Source organism: Marmota monax, unplaced genomic scaffold (genome assembly GCF_021218885.2).
Source record: "Marmota monax isolate L192 unplaced genomic scaffold, Marmota_monax_Labrador192_F-V1.1 WCK01_AAM20220418_F8-fsc00103, whole genome shotgun sequence".
NCBI classification, from domain to species: domain Eukaryota; kingdom Metazoa; phylum Chordata; class Mammalia; order Rodentia; family Sciuridae; genus Marmota; species Marmota monax.
In genome coordinates, this window is record NW_026694286.1 from 829,575 (window position 1) to 848,801 (window position 19,227).

The following is a 19,227-nucleotide window of genomic DNA, read 5'->3' on the forward strand; positions in this document are numbered from 1 at the left end:
AAAATAAGAGACCCATAATAGCTAAAGCAATCCTTAGCAAGAAGAGTGAAGCAGGTGGCATCACTATACCAGACCTTAAACTATACTACAGAGCAATAGTAACAAAAAACAGCATGGTATTGGCACCAAAATAGACTGGTAGACCAATGGTACAGAATAGAGGACACAGAGACTAACCCATATAATTACAGTTATCTTATGTTAGACAAAGGTGCCAAAAACTTACATTGGAGAAAGATAGCCTCTTCAACAAATGGTGCTGGGAAAACTGGAAATCCATATGCAACAAAATGAAATTAAACCCCTATCTCTCACCATACACTAAACTCATTAAACCTGAGACCCTGTGACTAATAGAAGAAAAAGTAGGCCCAAATCTCCATCATATAGGTTTAAGCCCCTACTTCCTTAATAAGACTCCTATAGCATAAGAATTAAAATCAAGAACTAATAAATAAGAGATTCAAACTAAAAAGCTGCTTCTCAGCAAAAGAAACAGCACTGATCTCTAGGGTACACAAAGAACTCAAAAAGCTAAGCACTAAAAAAACAAATAATCCAATTAATAAATAGACCAAGGAACTGAACAGATACTTTTCAGAAGGTGATATACAATCAATCAACAAATATATGAAAACATGTTCAACATCTCTAGCAATTAGAGAAATGCAAATCAAAACTATTCTAAGATTTCACCTCACTCCAGTCAGAACAACAACTATTAAGAACACAAATCATAAGTGTTGGCAAAAATGTGTGGAAAAAGGCATACTCATACACTGCTGGTGAGACTGCAAATTGCTGCAGCCAATCTGGAAAGTAGTATGGAGATTCCTTGAAAAACTGAGAATGGAACCACCATGTGACCCAGCTGTCCCACTCCTGGGTCTATACCCAAAGAATTTTAAAAAAGCACACTACAGGAACACAGCCACATCAGTGTTTATAGCAGCATAATTCACAATAGCTAAACTGTGAAACCAACCTAGATGCCCTTCAGTAGATGAATGGATAAATAAAATGTAGTATATTTACACAGTGGAATATTAATCAGCAATAAAAGAATAAAATCATGGCATTTGCAGGTAAATAGATGGAGGTGGAGAAGATAATGCTAAGTGAAGTTAGCCAATCCCAAAAAAACAAATGCTGAATGTTTTCTCTGATATAAGGAAGCTGAATCATAGTGGGGTTGGGAGGGAGAGCATGGAAAGATTAGTGAACTCTAGATAGGGCAAAGGGGTAGGAGGAGAAAGGAGGTGACAAGGGGTGTAAAAACAATGGTGGAATGAGATGGACATCATTACCCTAAGTTCATGTATGAAGACATAAATGGTGTAAATACACTTTGTATACAACCAGAGATATGAAAATCTGTTCTCTATATGTGTAATATGAATTGTAATGCATTCTGCTATCATATATAACAAATTAAAATAAAAAATTTTTTAAAAAAGTATTAGGGCCAGGGATATAGCTCAGTGGTAGGGCATTTGCTTAGCATGAGCAAGGCCCTGAGGAGAAGAAAGATGTGGCAGGGATAGAAGGAAGAGGAGGAAGAGGTAGAAGAAAGATGAGAAGGAGGAGGGAGTAAAGAAGAAGAAGAAGAGGGAGGAGAAAAACTATCATAATGTGCTGGGTGGAAAGGGATGTTACATTCCCATCATGGTTCTTTATCAGTTCAACCAAAATCACAACCAAAGTTATGTCATGAGAGCAAAAATACAACTAAATATTTGTTTTACCAATTCTTATAAAATTGGTAGGTACAAATAGTCAATGTACACAGCTTTTAGAAGATATTTCAATTGACCAAGAAAGCCCAGAAAAAATGCAACTCCAGGGCTGGTGTTGTAGCTCTTGCCTAGCACGAGGCACTGGGTTCGATTCTCAGCACCTATTGACAACTAAGAAAATATTTTTTTTAAAAAAATGCAACTCTACTGGGTCTAAAATAATATACTAGCTATATTAATAATAAACATTGAATTGGTTATAACTTAGCTTATCTTTTTTGTCAGGAGGGCTTTTATGGAATTCATAGTCAATCTATTTTTAAAAGTATATCCAATGAACTCTGAATTAAAACATTACTCTTTCTACATTTTTTATTTGTATTTGTGTAGCATGTAGCAAAATATTAAAGATCATTCAACCAATAAGATGGAACCATTTCTTTTAAAAATAGGCTCAGGCCAGGCACAGTGCTACACGCCCATAATTCCTGTAATTCAGGAGGCTGAGGCAGGAAGATTGCAAGTTCAGAGCCAGCCTCAGCAGATTAGTGAGGCACTTAGCAACTGAGCAAGACCCTATCTCTAAAATATAAAAAAGGCACCCCTGGGTTCAAGCCTCAGTACCAAATACATACATACATACACATACATACATATATACATATGTACATACACACATATATACATATACATATATACATACATGTGCATATATATATACATATGTACACACATATATACACACATACATATATATGTGTGTGTATATATGTGTGTGTGTGTGTATATATATATATATGTGTGTACGTATATACATATGTATGTGTATACATACTCACACACACATATATGGGCTGGGAATGTAGCTCAGGGGTTAAGCACTCCTGGATTCAATCCCTGTACCAAAAAAAATAAAATAGACTCAGTAGTATGTAAGACACTAAGAACCTAAGTTAAAATTTAGTTTTCACTTTTAATTTTCTTCATTACAGATCCTCTCATTCTCATTATAATGGTTATCTTTGCTATTTTCTGCTCTCATACCCAGAAACAATATAGAACAGCAGATAGAGGGAGATGACACAAAACATAACTGAAATTGTGGGTAAGTAAGCAGAAGAAGAGGAAGGGCAACACTCTTTATGTTTGGTGATAGATTTCCAAATTTCTTGTTTGTTGTTCTTTAAACAAGAGATATCAGAGCTTTTAAATTTTTTTATTCTGCATATTGACCAAATTATATTGTTATATTGTGCACATGTAAAAATATGTAACAATGAATCCCACTATTGTGTATAATTATAATATACCAATAATGTTTTTTTAAAAAGCTTCATTCTGCCATCTCCCTGACTGACTTCCCAAGGCCAGCAGTTTGGGACTCTACAAGACAGAGACTCTAAAAGAACAAATACAAATTAATTAATTAAGTTTTTTAAAAAGACACACCAAAAAAAGACATGGTAAAAGCATTGAAAATAGGCAGATATAGGTGTTTTTAAGCTGCAAAGCATAAGTTGTCATTAGATCCTGTTGAAGTAGCACAACAGTGAGATGTTAAGCATTAAAAAGTAGGTATTATCTTTATGTGACCTGTACGTCACACTATATTAACAAATAAATTAACTTCTGAACTTACTTTTACCCAATGCCATTCAGCAATTATCTCCACAGACCAAGAAGGATAAAGTTCTTCCTTAATAAAACGTAGGTGCTTCTGTCTGTTGGTCACCCAAGTAACAACAAGACAATTTGGAGCAGCCAGTTTCGGAATAGGTATTTGCTTTATTTGCAGTGGTGATAAATAACTGTACCTAAAAATACACAGAAAAAATATAACCAAAATTTACAGCAAAAAAGAAAAGCAGGGAAAGACTTAGATAACATTGGCCCCATTACAAGCCTATTCTAGCTATTTATTTGTGTAGCTAAATATGAAGCTAGAGTGCCACCTGGTGGGCATATTATTACCCAAAAGTAAAAACTGACTTCATTTTTCTTTGACAAAATTGCCAGACTGTATTGTTTTTTAATCATTTCCAATCACATAATATAACCCAAAAGCCATGCACAAAATGCTGACCCCTCAAGTCACCTATCTTCTCACACAACTTCATCTCCTTTCCACTACATTTTCAACCCCCAATCCATCATCCCGTTTCTTTCTTCCTTTCCAATCAATTCCACTGAGCTCTCTGAAGCCCTCAGACTTTCATTTTAAAAGGAATCCATTGTCTTGAACCTACTAGCCATTAAAAGTAGAAAGTCTAGTTTATATTGACAGAACACTACTAGCTGTATGATACCCAATCAACTGAATATGCCCCCTTTTGCAACATCCAACACATGCAACAGGAGGGGAAAAATCAGTATCCTAATTCCATGGCTACTTCTAGCCCCTATCACATCCATCTTTGCATAAAATGTCCTTCTCTTTGAGACACATGCTATCCAGCTCTGCTACACTTACGCTCCTTACTGAATCCATTTCATCCTCACTCTCCATATTCAGTGATGACTTAAGCTCTGAGATCCTTCTACCTCACCAAGACAATTTCAAAGCATAGCCCATATCATGTACATGCCTCAACTATACTTTTTATCTAAACAAACAGAATTGTATTCACCTTACTTCAGTAGTCTACTGTGATGCAATAACCTGGACTTTACCATGACATTTGCTTCATCTCTGAAACCAATCACATTAATCTCTTGCCTCCTATCATTTATCTATTCTTTAACCTTAATCAAAGAATCCAGTGCCCTATTCCTCCCCTTTCAGTTTCTTCCTGGCCATACTTCATCTTCCACAGACTACCAATCACTTCATAACCTTTTCTCTAGTAACCTCAACTCCCATCCCCACCCACTCTACCCTTCAACCTCACAGTTCCTGCAAACCTTCTATCTTAACTCTATACCACCTTGTAATTCAATTTTTTCATACAGGGAAAATCATATAAAGACAAATATAGAAATTGGGTCACTAAAATTCTCAGTTTCTTAAAACTATTCGTAATTTTACTAACTATCCTTCATCAAGGACTCCAGACCCCCAACACTTTTCAGATTTGTCAAAACTTACTCTTGGCAGATGAAGCTAATTCATATAACAACAAAAATAAAAATCTTTAGGTTCCTTCAACTGCCCAATCCTCTCTCCCTTCCTTTTTATGCCTTTATTTATCTATTTCTATAGAATGACTTCACTTATGAAAGTTTATCCCTCCAGATGGGTTCACTTATTCCCATATTTTAGTATCTTGTCAGGCCAGATATCCCCTCCTTCTGTATTTCAATCTCTCTACTAGTTCTTTACTACTAATCTATAAATATGCTTATATTATTCAATTTAAAAAGAAGAAAGCAGAGAGAAGAGGGAAGCCAAAGAGAGGAAGAAAAGCAAAGGAAAGAGAAGGGGGGAAGTGAGAAAGGAAGGATGGAGTAAAGAAAAAATAAATTCCCTTAATTCAATCTCCTTCTGTTTAAGCTAAAAACTGATTTTCACTTAGTCTTTCCACTCTTCCTCCTTTTACTCCTCAGTCAGCTCCAATAAGGCTTCTACTGCTTTTTCTTCTCTGAAAAAAGCTAACTGGCCTCCCAACTGCAAATACAATGAACATTGGAATCTAGCTCTAATGCAAGGCAACTGTACAATGTCAGGAATCATCGATCAATAGTTCTAAAATAAAAAAGTCACAAAAATTCTTTGCCTTGCATCTTTTTTTTTTTTTTAGTTGTAGATGGACACAATACCTTTATTTTATTTATTTATTTTTTGTGGTGCTGAGGATCGAACCCAGGGCTAGGCAAGCGGTCTAGCACTGAGCCACAACTCCAGCCCTGTGTCTTGCACCTTTAAAAGAAAAATATCCTGTTCACACAGTTCATAAACAAAAAGCATGAGGAAGGGAAGATAACTATGGAAAATAAGAAATTTCAGATAAAATTTAAGTCAAACTAGGAATTGTTTAATCAAGAAAACTGAAGAGTAGGAGGAAACACAAGTGAATACATTCACTAGAACTAAAGGGAAAAATTCTTAAAAGTTTTTAAAACACTACTAAAAGGAAAGCTTGTCTTAGTAACTAACTGAACTTACCATCACAAGAGAAACAAAAACTTAAAATGCATCATAAATTAAATTAAAAATATAAACAAATATAAGAATCAATAAGAAAAATTCATTCATAGCAGGTTATTGAGGAAAATTGGAAATATTATGCACATATTTCTAAATTTTAGAATCAGATACAAAAGAAGGCAAAGTTTTCATCCTTTGACAATACTGCCCAGGGTTATAGAAATAATCCTGAATGGTTTAGGCAGTAGCCTTATAACAAGTAAAAATTATATATATTTTTTGTTTGTTTTATCTCTTGGTAACAGGGATTGAATCCAGGGGCATTTTGCCACTGAGCCACATCCCCAACCCTTTTTATTTTTTATTTTGAAATAGGGTCTCACTAAGTTGTTTAGGATCTTGCTAAATTGCTGAGGCTGGTCTTGACCTTACTATCCTCCTCCCTCAGTCTCTGAGTGACTGGGATTTCAGGTATGCACCACCACACCCAGCAAAATACATTACTCTTAACATTCCAGTGCAGTTCAAGAGAATCATCTAATTAAGGAATTAAAACTTAAAAATTACTTAAAGCATTTTAGTAGTTACAGGTAACCTGTATCATAATGTTTATAGTATACTAAATTAGAATGTAAAAAGGACTATAGTTTTTTAATATTTTTTTTAGTTATACATGGACACAATATCTTTATTTTGTTCATTTATTTTTATGTGGTGTTGAGGATAGAACCCAGGGTCTCACACATGCGAGGCGAGTGATCTACCGCTGAGCCACAACCCAGCCCATATAGTTTTTTTTTTTTAATATTTATTTTTTAGTTATAGTTGGTCACAATACCTTTATTTATTTATTTATTTATTTTATGTGATGCTGAGGATCAAACCCAGGGCCTCACTTGTGCTAGGTGAGTGCTCTACCACTGAGCCACAACCCCAGCCCAGGACTATAGTTTTTAGGAAGCATATCTAGTAGAAAATTCATTTCCACTTACCTATTACTTCTTTTAACTGATTTATTCTGCCATGGTGGATCTATCACAATTACATCAAATGTTTTCCTACCTGAAATCAAAGACAATTTCAGAACCCTCTGAATATGAGTACTTTAAAGATGCAGCTCAGTGAAAGAAGACATTAATTAAGCATATATGAGGCCCTGAGTTCATTTCCAATACCCAAAAAAAATAAAAACTAACAATGTACTTTCATTAATAACACAAATATGATGGAATGCAAAAAAAGGTTTATAGCATTTATTCAAATATACTAATTTATCTTTAAAAATTAGTATTCCCCTTATAATTTAGGATCTCAGATTTTAATATAATTTCTCCCACTACTATTTTGTTTTTGCAGTACTGGGGATTGAACCCATGGGTGCTATACCACTGAGCTATACCTCCCTTTTTTACTTATTTTTTTTTAATATTTATTTTTTAGTTTTCAGCAGACACAATATCTTTATTTGTATGTGGTGCTGAGGATCAAACCCAGGCTGCAGGCACGCCAGGCAAGCGCGCTACCGCTTGAGCCACACCCCCAGCCCTTTACTTATTTTTTTAAACATTTCTTTTTTAGTTGTAGTTGGACACAATACCTTTATTTTATTTATTTTTATGTGGTGCTGAGCATCAAACCCAGGGCCTTGCACATGCTAGGCAAGCGCTCTAAAGCTGAGCCACAACTCCAGCCCATACTTACTTATTTTTGAAACAAGGTTCTCACTAAGTTGCTCAGACTGACCTTGAACTTAGGATCCTTTTACTTCAGCCTCCAAAGTTGCTGGTATTATAGGCATGCAACACCACACCTAGCTCACTTCTGCTTTTTACAGACAATACCTACAGATGACTACAGCTCACTAAGCTGGATGCTAATAATTTGTAAATTCCCCATAAATCTTGGCAACCACATGAATATGTTCCTTTCAAATTAAGGTGACTTTTTTTACTTTACATTTTTTAATTTTTTATTTTGAAATTTCAGTCTTATATTTGATATACTGACCATAATAAAATTTTCCCATTTATCTACTAATTTCTTTTTTCCTTGTCCAAAATCAAAACCAGGATCATGCACTGCATTTAATTACCATGTCTCCTAAATATCCTCCAATCCAGCAAAATTCTTTCTTAAGTCTTTTATGACCTTGACATTTTTAAAGGATAGAGGCCAGTTATTTTATAGAATGTCCCTCAATTTGGGTTTGGTATTTCCTCATAATTAAATTTAGGTTATTTATATTCGGCAAGAGTACCATCAAAGTAATGCCTCAGCACCTTATCAGAAAAATATGTGTTATAGGATGTGAAAATGGCTTACCAATATTACTTTACATAACTAGATTAAAGTATTATTGCCAGACTTCTCCAGTTTTTCCCTTGTAATAGACAAGTATCTTGTGGGGACATACTTTAAGATCGTGAAAACATCCTGTGTTTCATCTTTTCACCCATTCTCTTGACATCCAATTATTATTATGGTATTTGTCAAATAGAAATTTCTAGTTCCAGCATTCAATCCACATTAATTAATTGTAATTTTATCGTAAGGAGGAACGCTCTCTTTCCCCCCTTTTATAAATATATTTTTGTAAACCTAAAATCTCATAAGTAATAAAAGGGTACATTTACAATAAATATTAGAGTAACAAAGACTAAAAAAGAATGGGAAAAAATGTTCAAAGTAGCATGATTTTCTCATTAATTTGTTACCTTGTCATTTACTCTTAAAGAATTTACGACACTGCTACATAGATAACCACTTTCAAGTAAGATGGCCGGAGAGCAATTAAAAGAAACTTTTCATTAATAAACTATGTTGGAGTTGCTTGATAAAATCTTGCTATAAAACATCAACATAACAATAAACACATGATTAAATTCAATTTAATCAATATACCTCTTATGTACCACCTTTATCCGATTAAAAGTTACAACTTACTAAAAACACTGAACTAAGAATATGATACAGATTATTTCATTTAATACTCAAAATGACCCTCACAAGTAAATACTATACCCAATTTATAGATTAGGAAATTAAGGCTCAGCTTTATGAAGTGAATAGCCCAATGACTCAGCTAAAATTCAGAATCTAATTCAAATACACGTCTCTGTGACTATGGAATTCCATATTTAAATTTTTTAGCTTTGTACAGGAAAATGTCTCAATAAATTTTAGACATACACTTGAACATTAGCTTAGCCTAAAAGACTAGGAATGATCTGGGAATATTCATAACTGAAGCATTTCTATTTAGCTGTGAAGAAATGTTAAAGAAAGTAATATAGTTAAAATACAACTGTATTCTGGATTCCTAAGTACTGAAAACTAATTATATTTGCTCTCTTAGGGATAGTTTCTGACCCTTTGGTCATAATAAGAATATAAATTTAAAAGAAAAAGCAAAAATCAGCACATTTAAATTGACTTTGTGATACTAGGAATAGAACTCAGGGGCAATCTACCACTGAGCCTCACCCCCAGAATTTTTTGTTTTTTATTTTGGGACAGAATCTCGCTAAATTGCTGAGGCTAGCCTTGACCTTGGAATCCTCCTGCCTCAGTCTTCCAAGTAGATGGGATTACAGGCATGTACCACCACATCTGGTGTAAATTCAATTTCAAAGAAAAATTATACTGGGAAAGGTGTTTACCCTATCATCATAATGTAGGCCCTTGTTCAAAATTCAGACTAGCTTTTAACTTCTGAGGTCACAGAAAAATTATCTTTTTCTAATAATAAACACAATAATTACTTACAGTTCAGAAGTGGTTGTATACAAGAAATGTCAGATAAAAGAAAACTGCACTTTGGTGGCAAGAGGTATTTCTGTCCCATTAAAGTAATCATTTTTGTAAAACTAGAGTTATTTTCAACAACCCGTGAAAATAAATCCTGCTCTGTAACAGTCATATCATCTTCTCTCAATTGTAATGTCTGAAGTTCCATTTCATTCATAGAAGGTAAATGCTTTGCCATTTCACATAATCCTGACAAATTGCAGGTATCAAGTGGTAAAGTAATGGGTTCATTACACTTGTCCTGGTTTTCAAATAGTGGATACAGAAAACCACTTTTGAGACCTTCTTGGATTAATTTTAAAGATCCATCCAAAATCAGCTCTCTGATCTGTAAGAGAATTTGTTTAAATTACATTAAAAGGACATTGACATTATTATTTTTAAAGAGAGAGAGAGAGAGAGAATTTTAATATTTATTTTTTTTAGTTATCAGTAGACACAATATCTTTGTTTGTATGTGGTGCTGAGGATCGAACCTGGGCGGCACGCATGCCAGGCGAGTGCGCTACCGCTTGAGCCACATCCCCAGCCCAACATTATTATTTTTTGTTTGTGTGGTGCTAGAGATCAAACACAAGCATGCCGAAAATGTTCTACCACCCACCAGCTCAACCCAGCCCTAAAATAATTTTCTAAACAATGAAATGCCCACTGTGCTTTGGAGAGCTGAACTTGTAAATTTTATTTTTGGTATATTCTTTCACAATCAAAAAGAGAAAAATACAGTGTCCTACCATCAACATTAATTCAACATGTACAAAACTGGAATTATGATCCCTCCCAAGCTGAATTTCAACTGAATTAATTTCAGTTAAAGGCACTCCACAGTCAAGTATAAAATATTTATGCACTTTTTAAAATATTTTTTAGTTGCAGATGAACACAATAACTTTATTTTATTTATTTATTTTTACGTGGTAATGAGGATCGAATCCAGTGCCTCACACATGCTAGGCAAGTGCTCTACCACTGAGCCACAATCCCAGCCCAGCATTGTTTAAATTCGAGAAATATACCCTTCATATTACTCATGCTTTCTTCTGTCACTACATCAGTATATTTTTTTCCTATGCCTTTATAGTTTCTAAAATAGCACAAGTTTACATAAGTTTACATGTTTAAACTAACAGAAGCATATGAAGAATCGATAAAAACTGATTTAAACCATTTTACACTAAAAAAGTAATAATAAGACACTATTAACTTCTAACTCTGATCAAAACAATTTTTAAGAACATCCTTCTTTATGTAACCCATTTATTTTATATTACTTCATATGCATCTTCCCATGTAATCAATGAACATTTTATACCTACCTTTGTATGGTATTCCATAGCATCCAATTCACCTTGATTGAAAACAACACATCTTTTACGCTTCTGAAAAGCAGATAAATGACAAAGTTATTTGCTATCTATTACAATATTGATATTTTAAAATATTTTAATATTTCTTTTCTCTTTATCACACTCTATATTGTATATTTGTATATCTCAGTCTTCAAGAGGAAATAATTTCTATTGAGGTCAAAATCAATGCAAAGGGGTATGAACTAAGGAGGTAAGCTTTCCCAAAGTTTAAAAAAAAAAAAAACGGGGGGAGGGGGGGCGGTGGTGTGTGTGTGTGTATGTAAAATGTCACAGCAGTCTTATCTGCTATTAATAAGACCTAGTTCCACATGATAAGAGCATAATTCCAGCAACCATGAAACAGAAGTATGATTCAGCATGAACAATTATCACTATAATCTATCAGTTAATACATATGATATATAATACATAATAATTATTCTCAACTGTCTTCATTTCTGAGAGGCACTATCCATGTACTGTCATCAAAGGAAATTATACTGTTTCACTGTACTTTTTTCTTTTTGAGATAAGGTCTCACAATGTTGATCAAGCTGGTCTCAAACTCCTAGGGTCAAGTGATTCTCCTATCTTAGCATCCCAAGTAGCTGGTTACTGTAGGATGCCCTACTCTCCACTGAACTTTTAATAGTTCTTTATGATTAATCAGAGAGTTAGGTACAAATCAAATATATTTACACCATTGTATATCTAACACTCCATAGAAAAGAACAGGTAAGATCATGCAACACAGAGCAAAATCTACTTTTTACTGCTAAAATCCTAGTGCTTACATGGTGCCAAACTCCTGGAAGGCAAACAAATGTTTGTTACCTGAATAAATAAATGGACTTTAAAAAGTTTATATATTATACATTTTATAAAATGTGCTTTTATATTATTATATATTTTAATATATAAAACATATATTTTCACATAATTATATAATATGTACATATTATATAATTTGCTTTAGCATACCTTATTTCTGGTCTTGATAACATTCATTACATACGTTCATCTATATCTTCCATAGTAAATGAGGAACACGCCCCACATAAAAGACTAAAAATTACAAAGTAATGTCTTTACTCTAAACTGCAAAGTCCCTCATAAATGTTCATTTGTCTGAATTAGTAAAAGTAGATATATTACTCACATTCCTATTGTATTGAGATCTGACAATACTATATATTTCCTTTTCTGTGTCTGACACAGACGATCAATACAAAAAATCATAATAACAAAACTTCTACTTCAGGTACCTATAATAATGTAATAAGTTATATTTATTACTTTCCTTATTCTAATTTTCAACATGCTTTCCTATTTCATTCTTTTCCAGTAAATTATAAGGTACAAGAGGGATGGACTGTTTTTCTTGTTTTACCACACTATATACAATAGCACATAGAAAAAGCTCAAACATTTGTTGGATGAGTAATGAATATATTCCCATAGCTTACCGTTTACAGAGCATTCATGTATAGAACACTCACTTTCAAGCCCATTTTGCTTACTTTTGAAATGTGCAATTTGGTCTTCTAGAATGGTAGAATGTTAGGAAAGTTAAAAATTAGGATATGCTAAATCCTTTTTTGTGCTTTATTGATTCTTCCTTATACCTAATAAATCACAGGTATTTGAGATACTAAAATAAGAAATTGGGGTTTTCTGTAGAAAAATAAATATTTCTTAAAACTCTACCTTTCCAATAATAGAACTGGAGATTTCCTTTTTAACACCATTCAATAGATCTTCTTTTTCATTACTTTGTTGACATTCTTTGTGAACAGCTGGAGTTATATAAGGTTTGGTGACATTAAATAGTTCAGATCTAAAAACATATTTTTGTGGGGGAATTTCACAATTTCTTGAATCCTCATTTTCTGGCTTAGTGATAGAGTCAGGAGCAATAAGTGGAGCAGAGGCTCCAAAAGAAGATGCAGAATCCTTTTGAAGACAATCCAAGTGAACAGAAGAAGTGGACTCATTTTTATTGCAACAAGGCTTAGGATGCTGGTAAAGTTGATAATTTATCTTATTAATGAAAGAAAGATGATCCAATAACCACCCAGGTACCAACTGGTGTACCACAGACATTCTTTTCTTTTAAAAAGTTTGGAAATTAGTAATTAAAAGTAAAACAAAACTTTGAAGATCAACTTCTTAAATATCCTATACTTCAATAAATATAAACTTCATATACACAGACCTGATATGCAAGTATACAAACTGGACACGTACGTAAAAAACAAATTTAAGCATTCATGATGTTAAAACATATAGCAGCTCTTAAGAAAAAATGCAATGGTTTAATAAAATCTTTTAATTTCAGAGCTGATCATTCAAATTTTTCAGCCAGCTTGTCCAAAGAGGTTTTAACTTGATGTTATCTGGATTTCCAATTTGATCTTCCTTCTTCCTGTGCCTTACACAAATTTCTTGCTTGGTCCTTGAATCTAGCCACAATGTCCACATGTAAGGAAGTCACTGAATTCCTTAAAAGATGAAAGTACACTGTTAAATGAAAGAATACTAGTTACCTAAGTAAATACATTCTTTTTTAATTAGATAACTACTTGAGGAGGGTCACAGAATTTCAAAGAGTTGTTAGTAGGTCAGCCCATTTTGTTCAAACTACATTTGCCACAGTAAATCAGCCCATTCTCCCAGTATCATTGCCCTATTTAACTACTGTATCAATGGAGTAATAGGGTTAAAAGATTGATCTAGTCAAAACAAACGCAATTTTAACAGCACATAAAACGCACTAAATCCTAGCAAAACTGCAAGGCTGAAGGTCAGATTTGTTATCAGCCTGAGCCCCTCCCCTCCAGTAACTAGGTTTTACAGAACTTCCTTTAAAAAAAAAAAAAAAGAGTTTATAGTTCTGGGTATAACTTTATAAATCAAATGTAATAGAGAACTTAAAAGGGCACGGAATAAGAAATAAGCAGTTAACAGTACAGCCAACAATAGCATTTAGATTCAAATTTCTAACAAAGGGAATTACTTGATCTCACAGAGCCTCAATGTTATCATTTTTATAATGTCTCAGCTTATATAATTAAATGAGATAATCTATATGAAATGCTGTGCACAAAGCCTGACATACAGCTTACATAAATACTGATAGTATTGGCAATAGGGATCCTTTCGATCCTTGGTTCTCCCTTGATAGTCACCATGTGTGAGGAAGGAGATCGTTGCTAGTAAGATCTAGAAATTTAGATGAGAAAACTGAAACTCGGACAAAACAGGCTATATGCCCCAAAATCACATGCTAGTTAACGATACAATTACTACAAGACCCGGCTATCCAAACTTTCGCTCGGAGATTTCCCACCACTTTCCAGTTATCGGGCAATACCAATCTTTGGGTTTAAACTCAGGTAAAGGAGGAAGTCTTATTTTAGCAAGGTAATCCACGGTATTTTTTGTTGCCCTTCTGCTACATCTCTGATTCACATCCACCCGCCTCAACCGGTCACCCCCAGCCCCCAGGATTCTTCCTGCTTCTAACAGGCCACCCAACACTAGAGGACCGCGAGACGGTGGCGAGCAGTCAAATCTCCAGCCAGAATCCTGGAGGCAGCCACACCAGTACGATCCCTGGAGCCGAGTGCACCCACATTCGGCAGCCACTACGTCCTGCTTCACCATTCCCTTTTCAGAAAAGTGCCCGCCGCCTTCCCAGACTTTCATGGAGACACCGCGCATCAAAATAGCGGTCATGAAAGACACATCCTTCAGGGGAAAGAGAAAAAAAAAAAAATTCTAAGACTCAATGGGCGCCGCCATGTTGCTGTACGGAAAACATTTCCACGGCGCCCCAGAGCACTCAGCCTATTCCTTGGTAGCACGGGACCTTGGGTCTTTAGAGCTAACTTTGATGGTCAATCCAGACCTGGTAGAGGAAGCTTCAGAGTGCCCGCGAGGCGGAGAGGCGCCATCAGCACGTAGAGTTCCCGCGACGCAGAGCGGCGCCTACGAATTGCGTTACGCGTTACGTAAGCGTGATGACGTCAACCCCGGCGGAGATTTTTAAAATTCAAACCGTCTGGGCGGTCGGAGGCAGAAGCTCTTGTTTTGGCGGCGTCTTAGTATGTAGCGAAGAGTAATTACACAAAATACAGAGATTCGTCCATTCGTCCGCTGAGCCTTGTCAGGAAACTGGAAGAAAGGTAACTAATAACATTCAGTTCTTTGTTAGTGCAAAACTATTCTGGAGGGAGAAAGTGATAGAAAGGGGCAATCTTTAAGTGTTTGCTGCCGCGAGAGGCCTAGGGCCGAATCTGAGTCCAATAAATTTAAACTAGCAACGATTTTTCCGGGAAGGAGGGAAGAAACTAGGGGACTCTGTAGAGGATAGAGACTGGAGCGAGGGAAGAGGGTGGGAAGAGAAGGACAAGAGAGGAACTGTTGTGAGTATTGTAGCATCTTAGTGGCTGTGTAAGGAGGAAGTCTCCAAGTCTTAATCTTAAATCTTGAGAGTACATTTTAAGTGGAGATTTGGAATAGACATAGAGGAGAGCAGGAAAATGGAATAGATAGAACCTAAGTGTACGTGGAAGGAGAAGAAGTAAGTAGCCAAAATCAAGAAAGAAAGAGTGTAATCAGTATAAAAGAGGAATGTGGGCCCCGAAAAGTAATAGGATGACCACGAATGTACAATTTCCTGGATGCCAGGGCAGGATCTGAGAAGGCTAAGTAGGTAGTGTCTAATGCTGCAGAGTTCAGATAGGATACAATATTGTCAATCCTGAATATCCAAGGGGAAAATCTTTTAAGTAGATGTAAAAACAATGAGATGCTAATGTGTTTTGAAAATGGAAGCAGCTTATAGATCATGTTGTGGATAGATGACTTATCGTTTTTGAAGGGAACATAGGAATCAGAAGGACAGTGATTGATTATAAACTGTGAGACAATAGGTTAAGCATAAAGCAGGAAATATTGACTTTGGGAAAAGAAAACACAATAATTCCATTCTTTGAAACAAAAGTAAGGAAATGTTTTGAGGGGAATAAGGGAAATTGAGGTGGTTCTTCAGCCTCTGACTTGCCAACAACAATGAGTGGTCAAGGTTAATTTTCAGGAATTTTGCTACCATGGATATTCTTGTGAAGGCAGGGATCAGATATTATTCTTTGTATTGCCTATGTTACCTGACACACTCCCTTGTGCATGGTAGGGCAGTTAGTAAATTGTGTGTAGAATATTTTAAAATGAATTTAAATAGGTATTCTTTGCAGACCTCGGTGTACAGGAACAAGAAGGGGAAAGATTATCTTGAAGATGAACCTAGTTGCTTTTATATTTGAGGATAAAGATATTAGTTATTGCCTAGTCTACTTTTGTTCTAAATATGGAACATTTTTCTAATACTGAATTCATGAATGTAGTTCATAAGCATGAAGCGCAGTTCATTTTCCACCGGTGGTGCCGGCCGCCTCTCTATGCAAGAGTTAAGATCTCAGGACGTGAATAAACAAGGCCTTTATACTCCTCAAACGTAAGTGCTGCCATCTGTGGTCCTAATCTGTGTTTTTTGTTTTGTTGTTTTTGTTTTTGTTTTTGTCTTAAGCAAAGAAATTATAAAATGGTTGATATAAAGATGTAGTCTGTGTAATGTGTTAGAGAATCCTATATGTTCCCAGTGATACAATATTTGGGATCAACAATACTAGGCACTAGGCCTGATACCAGTGTTTCTTAAATTCCCAAATCCTCTTTTATAATTGTTTTTCATATTTTTAATTGGTACATTATAGTTGTACATAATGGTGGGATCTTCTTTTATTATACACCTTCTTGTTTAAGCAGGTCCTGTGCTGTGACTTTAAATTTACCGAGATGTTTCCAACTACCAAAGTTCTTCATCAAATCAAAGCAATGTTATTTGCTCTGATGATAAGCTAAAATGTAATAGCAACCTACAGAACAATACTTTTTCAAAGACTCACAGGGAAAACAGTGCCCAAATGAACTTGCTATATAAACTGTATTTTTTTCCTCTATAATTGATGTTCTTGCAGTTGACAGAAGAACACTATAAGCCACTGTAGAGTTGTATCAATTCTTCTCTAATACTTAGGTACAAGTTACTTGCGGGCTGTTCTTAAATTATTTAGGTTTAACGTACTGTGAGTTTCTATACTTTTAGAAATGTGAAATATTTATTTTCCTTCTGAATACTTTAACAGAATATTTTGTTGTACATTACACCAAAAGATTTTAGGTATTGAATTGTATTAGGTGTGAAAAGGTTACCATTGGGCTGGGGATGTGGCTCAAGCAGTAGCACGCTCGCCTGGCATGCGTGCGGCCCAGGTTCAATCCTCAGCACCACATACAAAGATGTTGTGCTCGCTGAAAACAAAAAAATAAATAAATATTTTTTAAAAAAGGTTACCATCATCAATGTTTTTTTGTCTGTAATTCAAATATTGTATACGAAGTGCAACTACATTCTAACAGTGAGCTTTAAAAGAAAAAGGTCTCAAAAGTAACTATCATCCTGTGATTGAATATATCTATTTGTACATTTTGCCTTTTTCTGTAAGGTTGTTATCTGTAAATGTACATATTTTAAGATAAAATCATAATGTAGATAAGATTTTTGTTCTGCTTCTTAATATTTTAGTACTATAATTTATACTTTTAGCCCATCCCTATCATAACAGCTGTGGTTACTGCTAAAATTTTTCATGATTCTGAATAATTTTATCGGTAATAGGGAGGAGGTATTTATTCCAACATATTTCCAAAAGTTTCTTGAGCTGATTATTTCTTGTATTTATTTTAAAGTGTTGTTTTCTGTTTTTCTTAAAGCAAAGAGAAACCAGCCTTTGGAAAGTTGAGTATAAATAAACCTGCATCTGAAAGAAAAGTCTCTATATTTGGTAAAAGGTAATGTTTTAAATGATTAAATTTTTAGGTTATATCTGCTTTAGATGGTAATAAGAGATAAATTAACCCATTCAGATCACTATTTTATTGTTACATGTGAATAATTGGAAGTTCTATACCTAGCACTCAAATACTATAGAATCATAGATTATAAAATGAGGAACTAATCCCACATTTGAGTCTCATCTTTTTCATACTCTTAATGAGAACTCCAAGGAGCATTTGTTGTATGGGCTTTATCTATCAATATTAGCCATTTAAAAATTAACACTGCGAAGATTTTAAAATATATATATTAATTCAATTTAAAATAGCAATAAGACTACTACATAGTAAAATAAATAATGTGTTTTTAATGTTAAAAAACATGTTTCCAAAAACAAAACTATTTCAGAGAGAAGAGTGACATTGTTTTCCAGTTTTGCAAATCTCTTTTAATATGTGGCTTTTTAGAAGATAGGTAGATTCTCATATCTGCTTCTGCAGTCTATTAGAATATGATGCATCTTATAGCCAGCCTCTGGAAAACTTCACTATACACTCATGGATAAAATGAGCCAGGCACAGTGGTACATACCTGTAATCCCAGCACCCAGCTGAGGTAGATCATAGATCACAAGTTCTAGGCCAACCTCAATAACTTAGCAAGACCCTCTCTCAAAATAAAAAGGTCTGGCCAGACATGATGGCTGGAGACAAAAACAGTGTATCCTCACAAGGCAGTTTTGAGGATTGATTGAAGGAGATGATAATATTTATAAGATCTAACATTTGTTGAGCATTTCTAAAGCCCAGATATTAAGTGCTTTTCTGTGTTAACTCTTAATCTCCAAAGGCAGATTTCCCACAAGAAATAGTGAGAAATGATGAGTTTCAGGGAGCAATTATGGAGGGGTAAATAAAAGCACAAGGACTTGGGTTATTGAATAAACGTGTAGAACAGTTGGTGCAGGAGATCTTGTGGACTCAGTACACATTAGAGGAGAGTGTATGTGTTGTTAATGAAAAGTATCAGTGTATTTTTATCCCTGCCTTATTTTATATCTAAATTTTCTTTTAACTGTTATAACTTCATATTTTACTTTCTCTTTACTTTATTTATTTGCTTACTTGTTTATTTATTTAGTACTGGGAATTGAACCCGGGGCATTCAACCACTGAGCCACATCCCCAGCCCTATTGTATTTTATTTAGAGACAGAGTCTCACCAAGTTTCTTAGTACCTCACTTTTACTAAGGCTAGCTTTGAACTCATGATCCTCTTGCCACAGCCTCCTGAGCCGCTGAGATTACAGGCATGCACCATCACGCCCAGCTCTCTCTACTTTAAATAATA

The 19,227-nt window shown here is 34.7% G+C and overlaps 2 protein-coding genes across 7 annotated transcripts in view; one reads left to right on the forward strand and one right to left on the reverse strand.

Annotated features, from left to right (window-relative positions):
- Positions 1 to 14,998, reverse strand: part of Mettl4 (methyltransferase 4, N6-adenosine) — a 29,424-nt gene extending 14,426 nt beyond the window's left edge. The window contains exons 1-6 of one of the 6 annotated variants that reach the window (XM_046467464.1): positions 14,887 to 14,998; positions 12,684 to 13,477; positions 10,944 to 11,006; positions 9,586 to 9,955; positions 6,813 to 6,882; positions 3,376 to 3,550 (exon numbers count right to left, since the gene is read on the reverse strand). In XM_046467464.1, the coding sequence (XP_046323420.1) occupies positions 3,376 to 3,550; positions 6,813 to 6,882; positions 9,586 to 9,955; positions 10,944 to 11,006; positions 12,684 to 13,079 (1,074 nt within the window). In that variant the 5' untranslated portion in view covers positions 13,080 to 13,477; positions 14,887 to 14,998. Of the gene's footprint in view, positions 1 to 3,375; positions 3,551 to 6,812; positions 6,883 to 9,585; positions 9,956 to 10,943; positions 11,007 to 12,683; positions 13,856 to 14,101; positions 14,592 to 14,611; positions 14,854 to 14,886 lie in introns of those variants that run through there. The other 5 variants (XM_046467466.2, XM_046467465.2, XM_046467467.2 and 2 more) reach the window with 5 other exon arrangements.
- A 28-nt stretch (positions 14,999 to 15,026) lies between these two features.
- Positions 15,027 to 19,227, forward strand: part of Ndc80 (NDC80 kinetochore complex component) — a 39,603-nt gene continuing 35,402 nt past the window's right edge. The window contains exons 1-3 of the mRNA XM_046467463.2: positions 15,027 to 15,163; positions 16,385 to 16,494; positions 17,814 to 17,891. Coding sequence (XP_046323419.1) covers positions 16,394 to 16,494; positions 17,814 to 17,891 — 179 coding nt within the window. The 5' untranslated portion in view covers positions 15,027 to 15,163; positions 16,385 to 16,393. The remainder of the gene's footprint in view (positions 15,164 to 16,384; positions 16,495 to 17,813; positions 17,892 to 19,227) is intronic.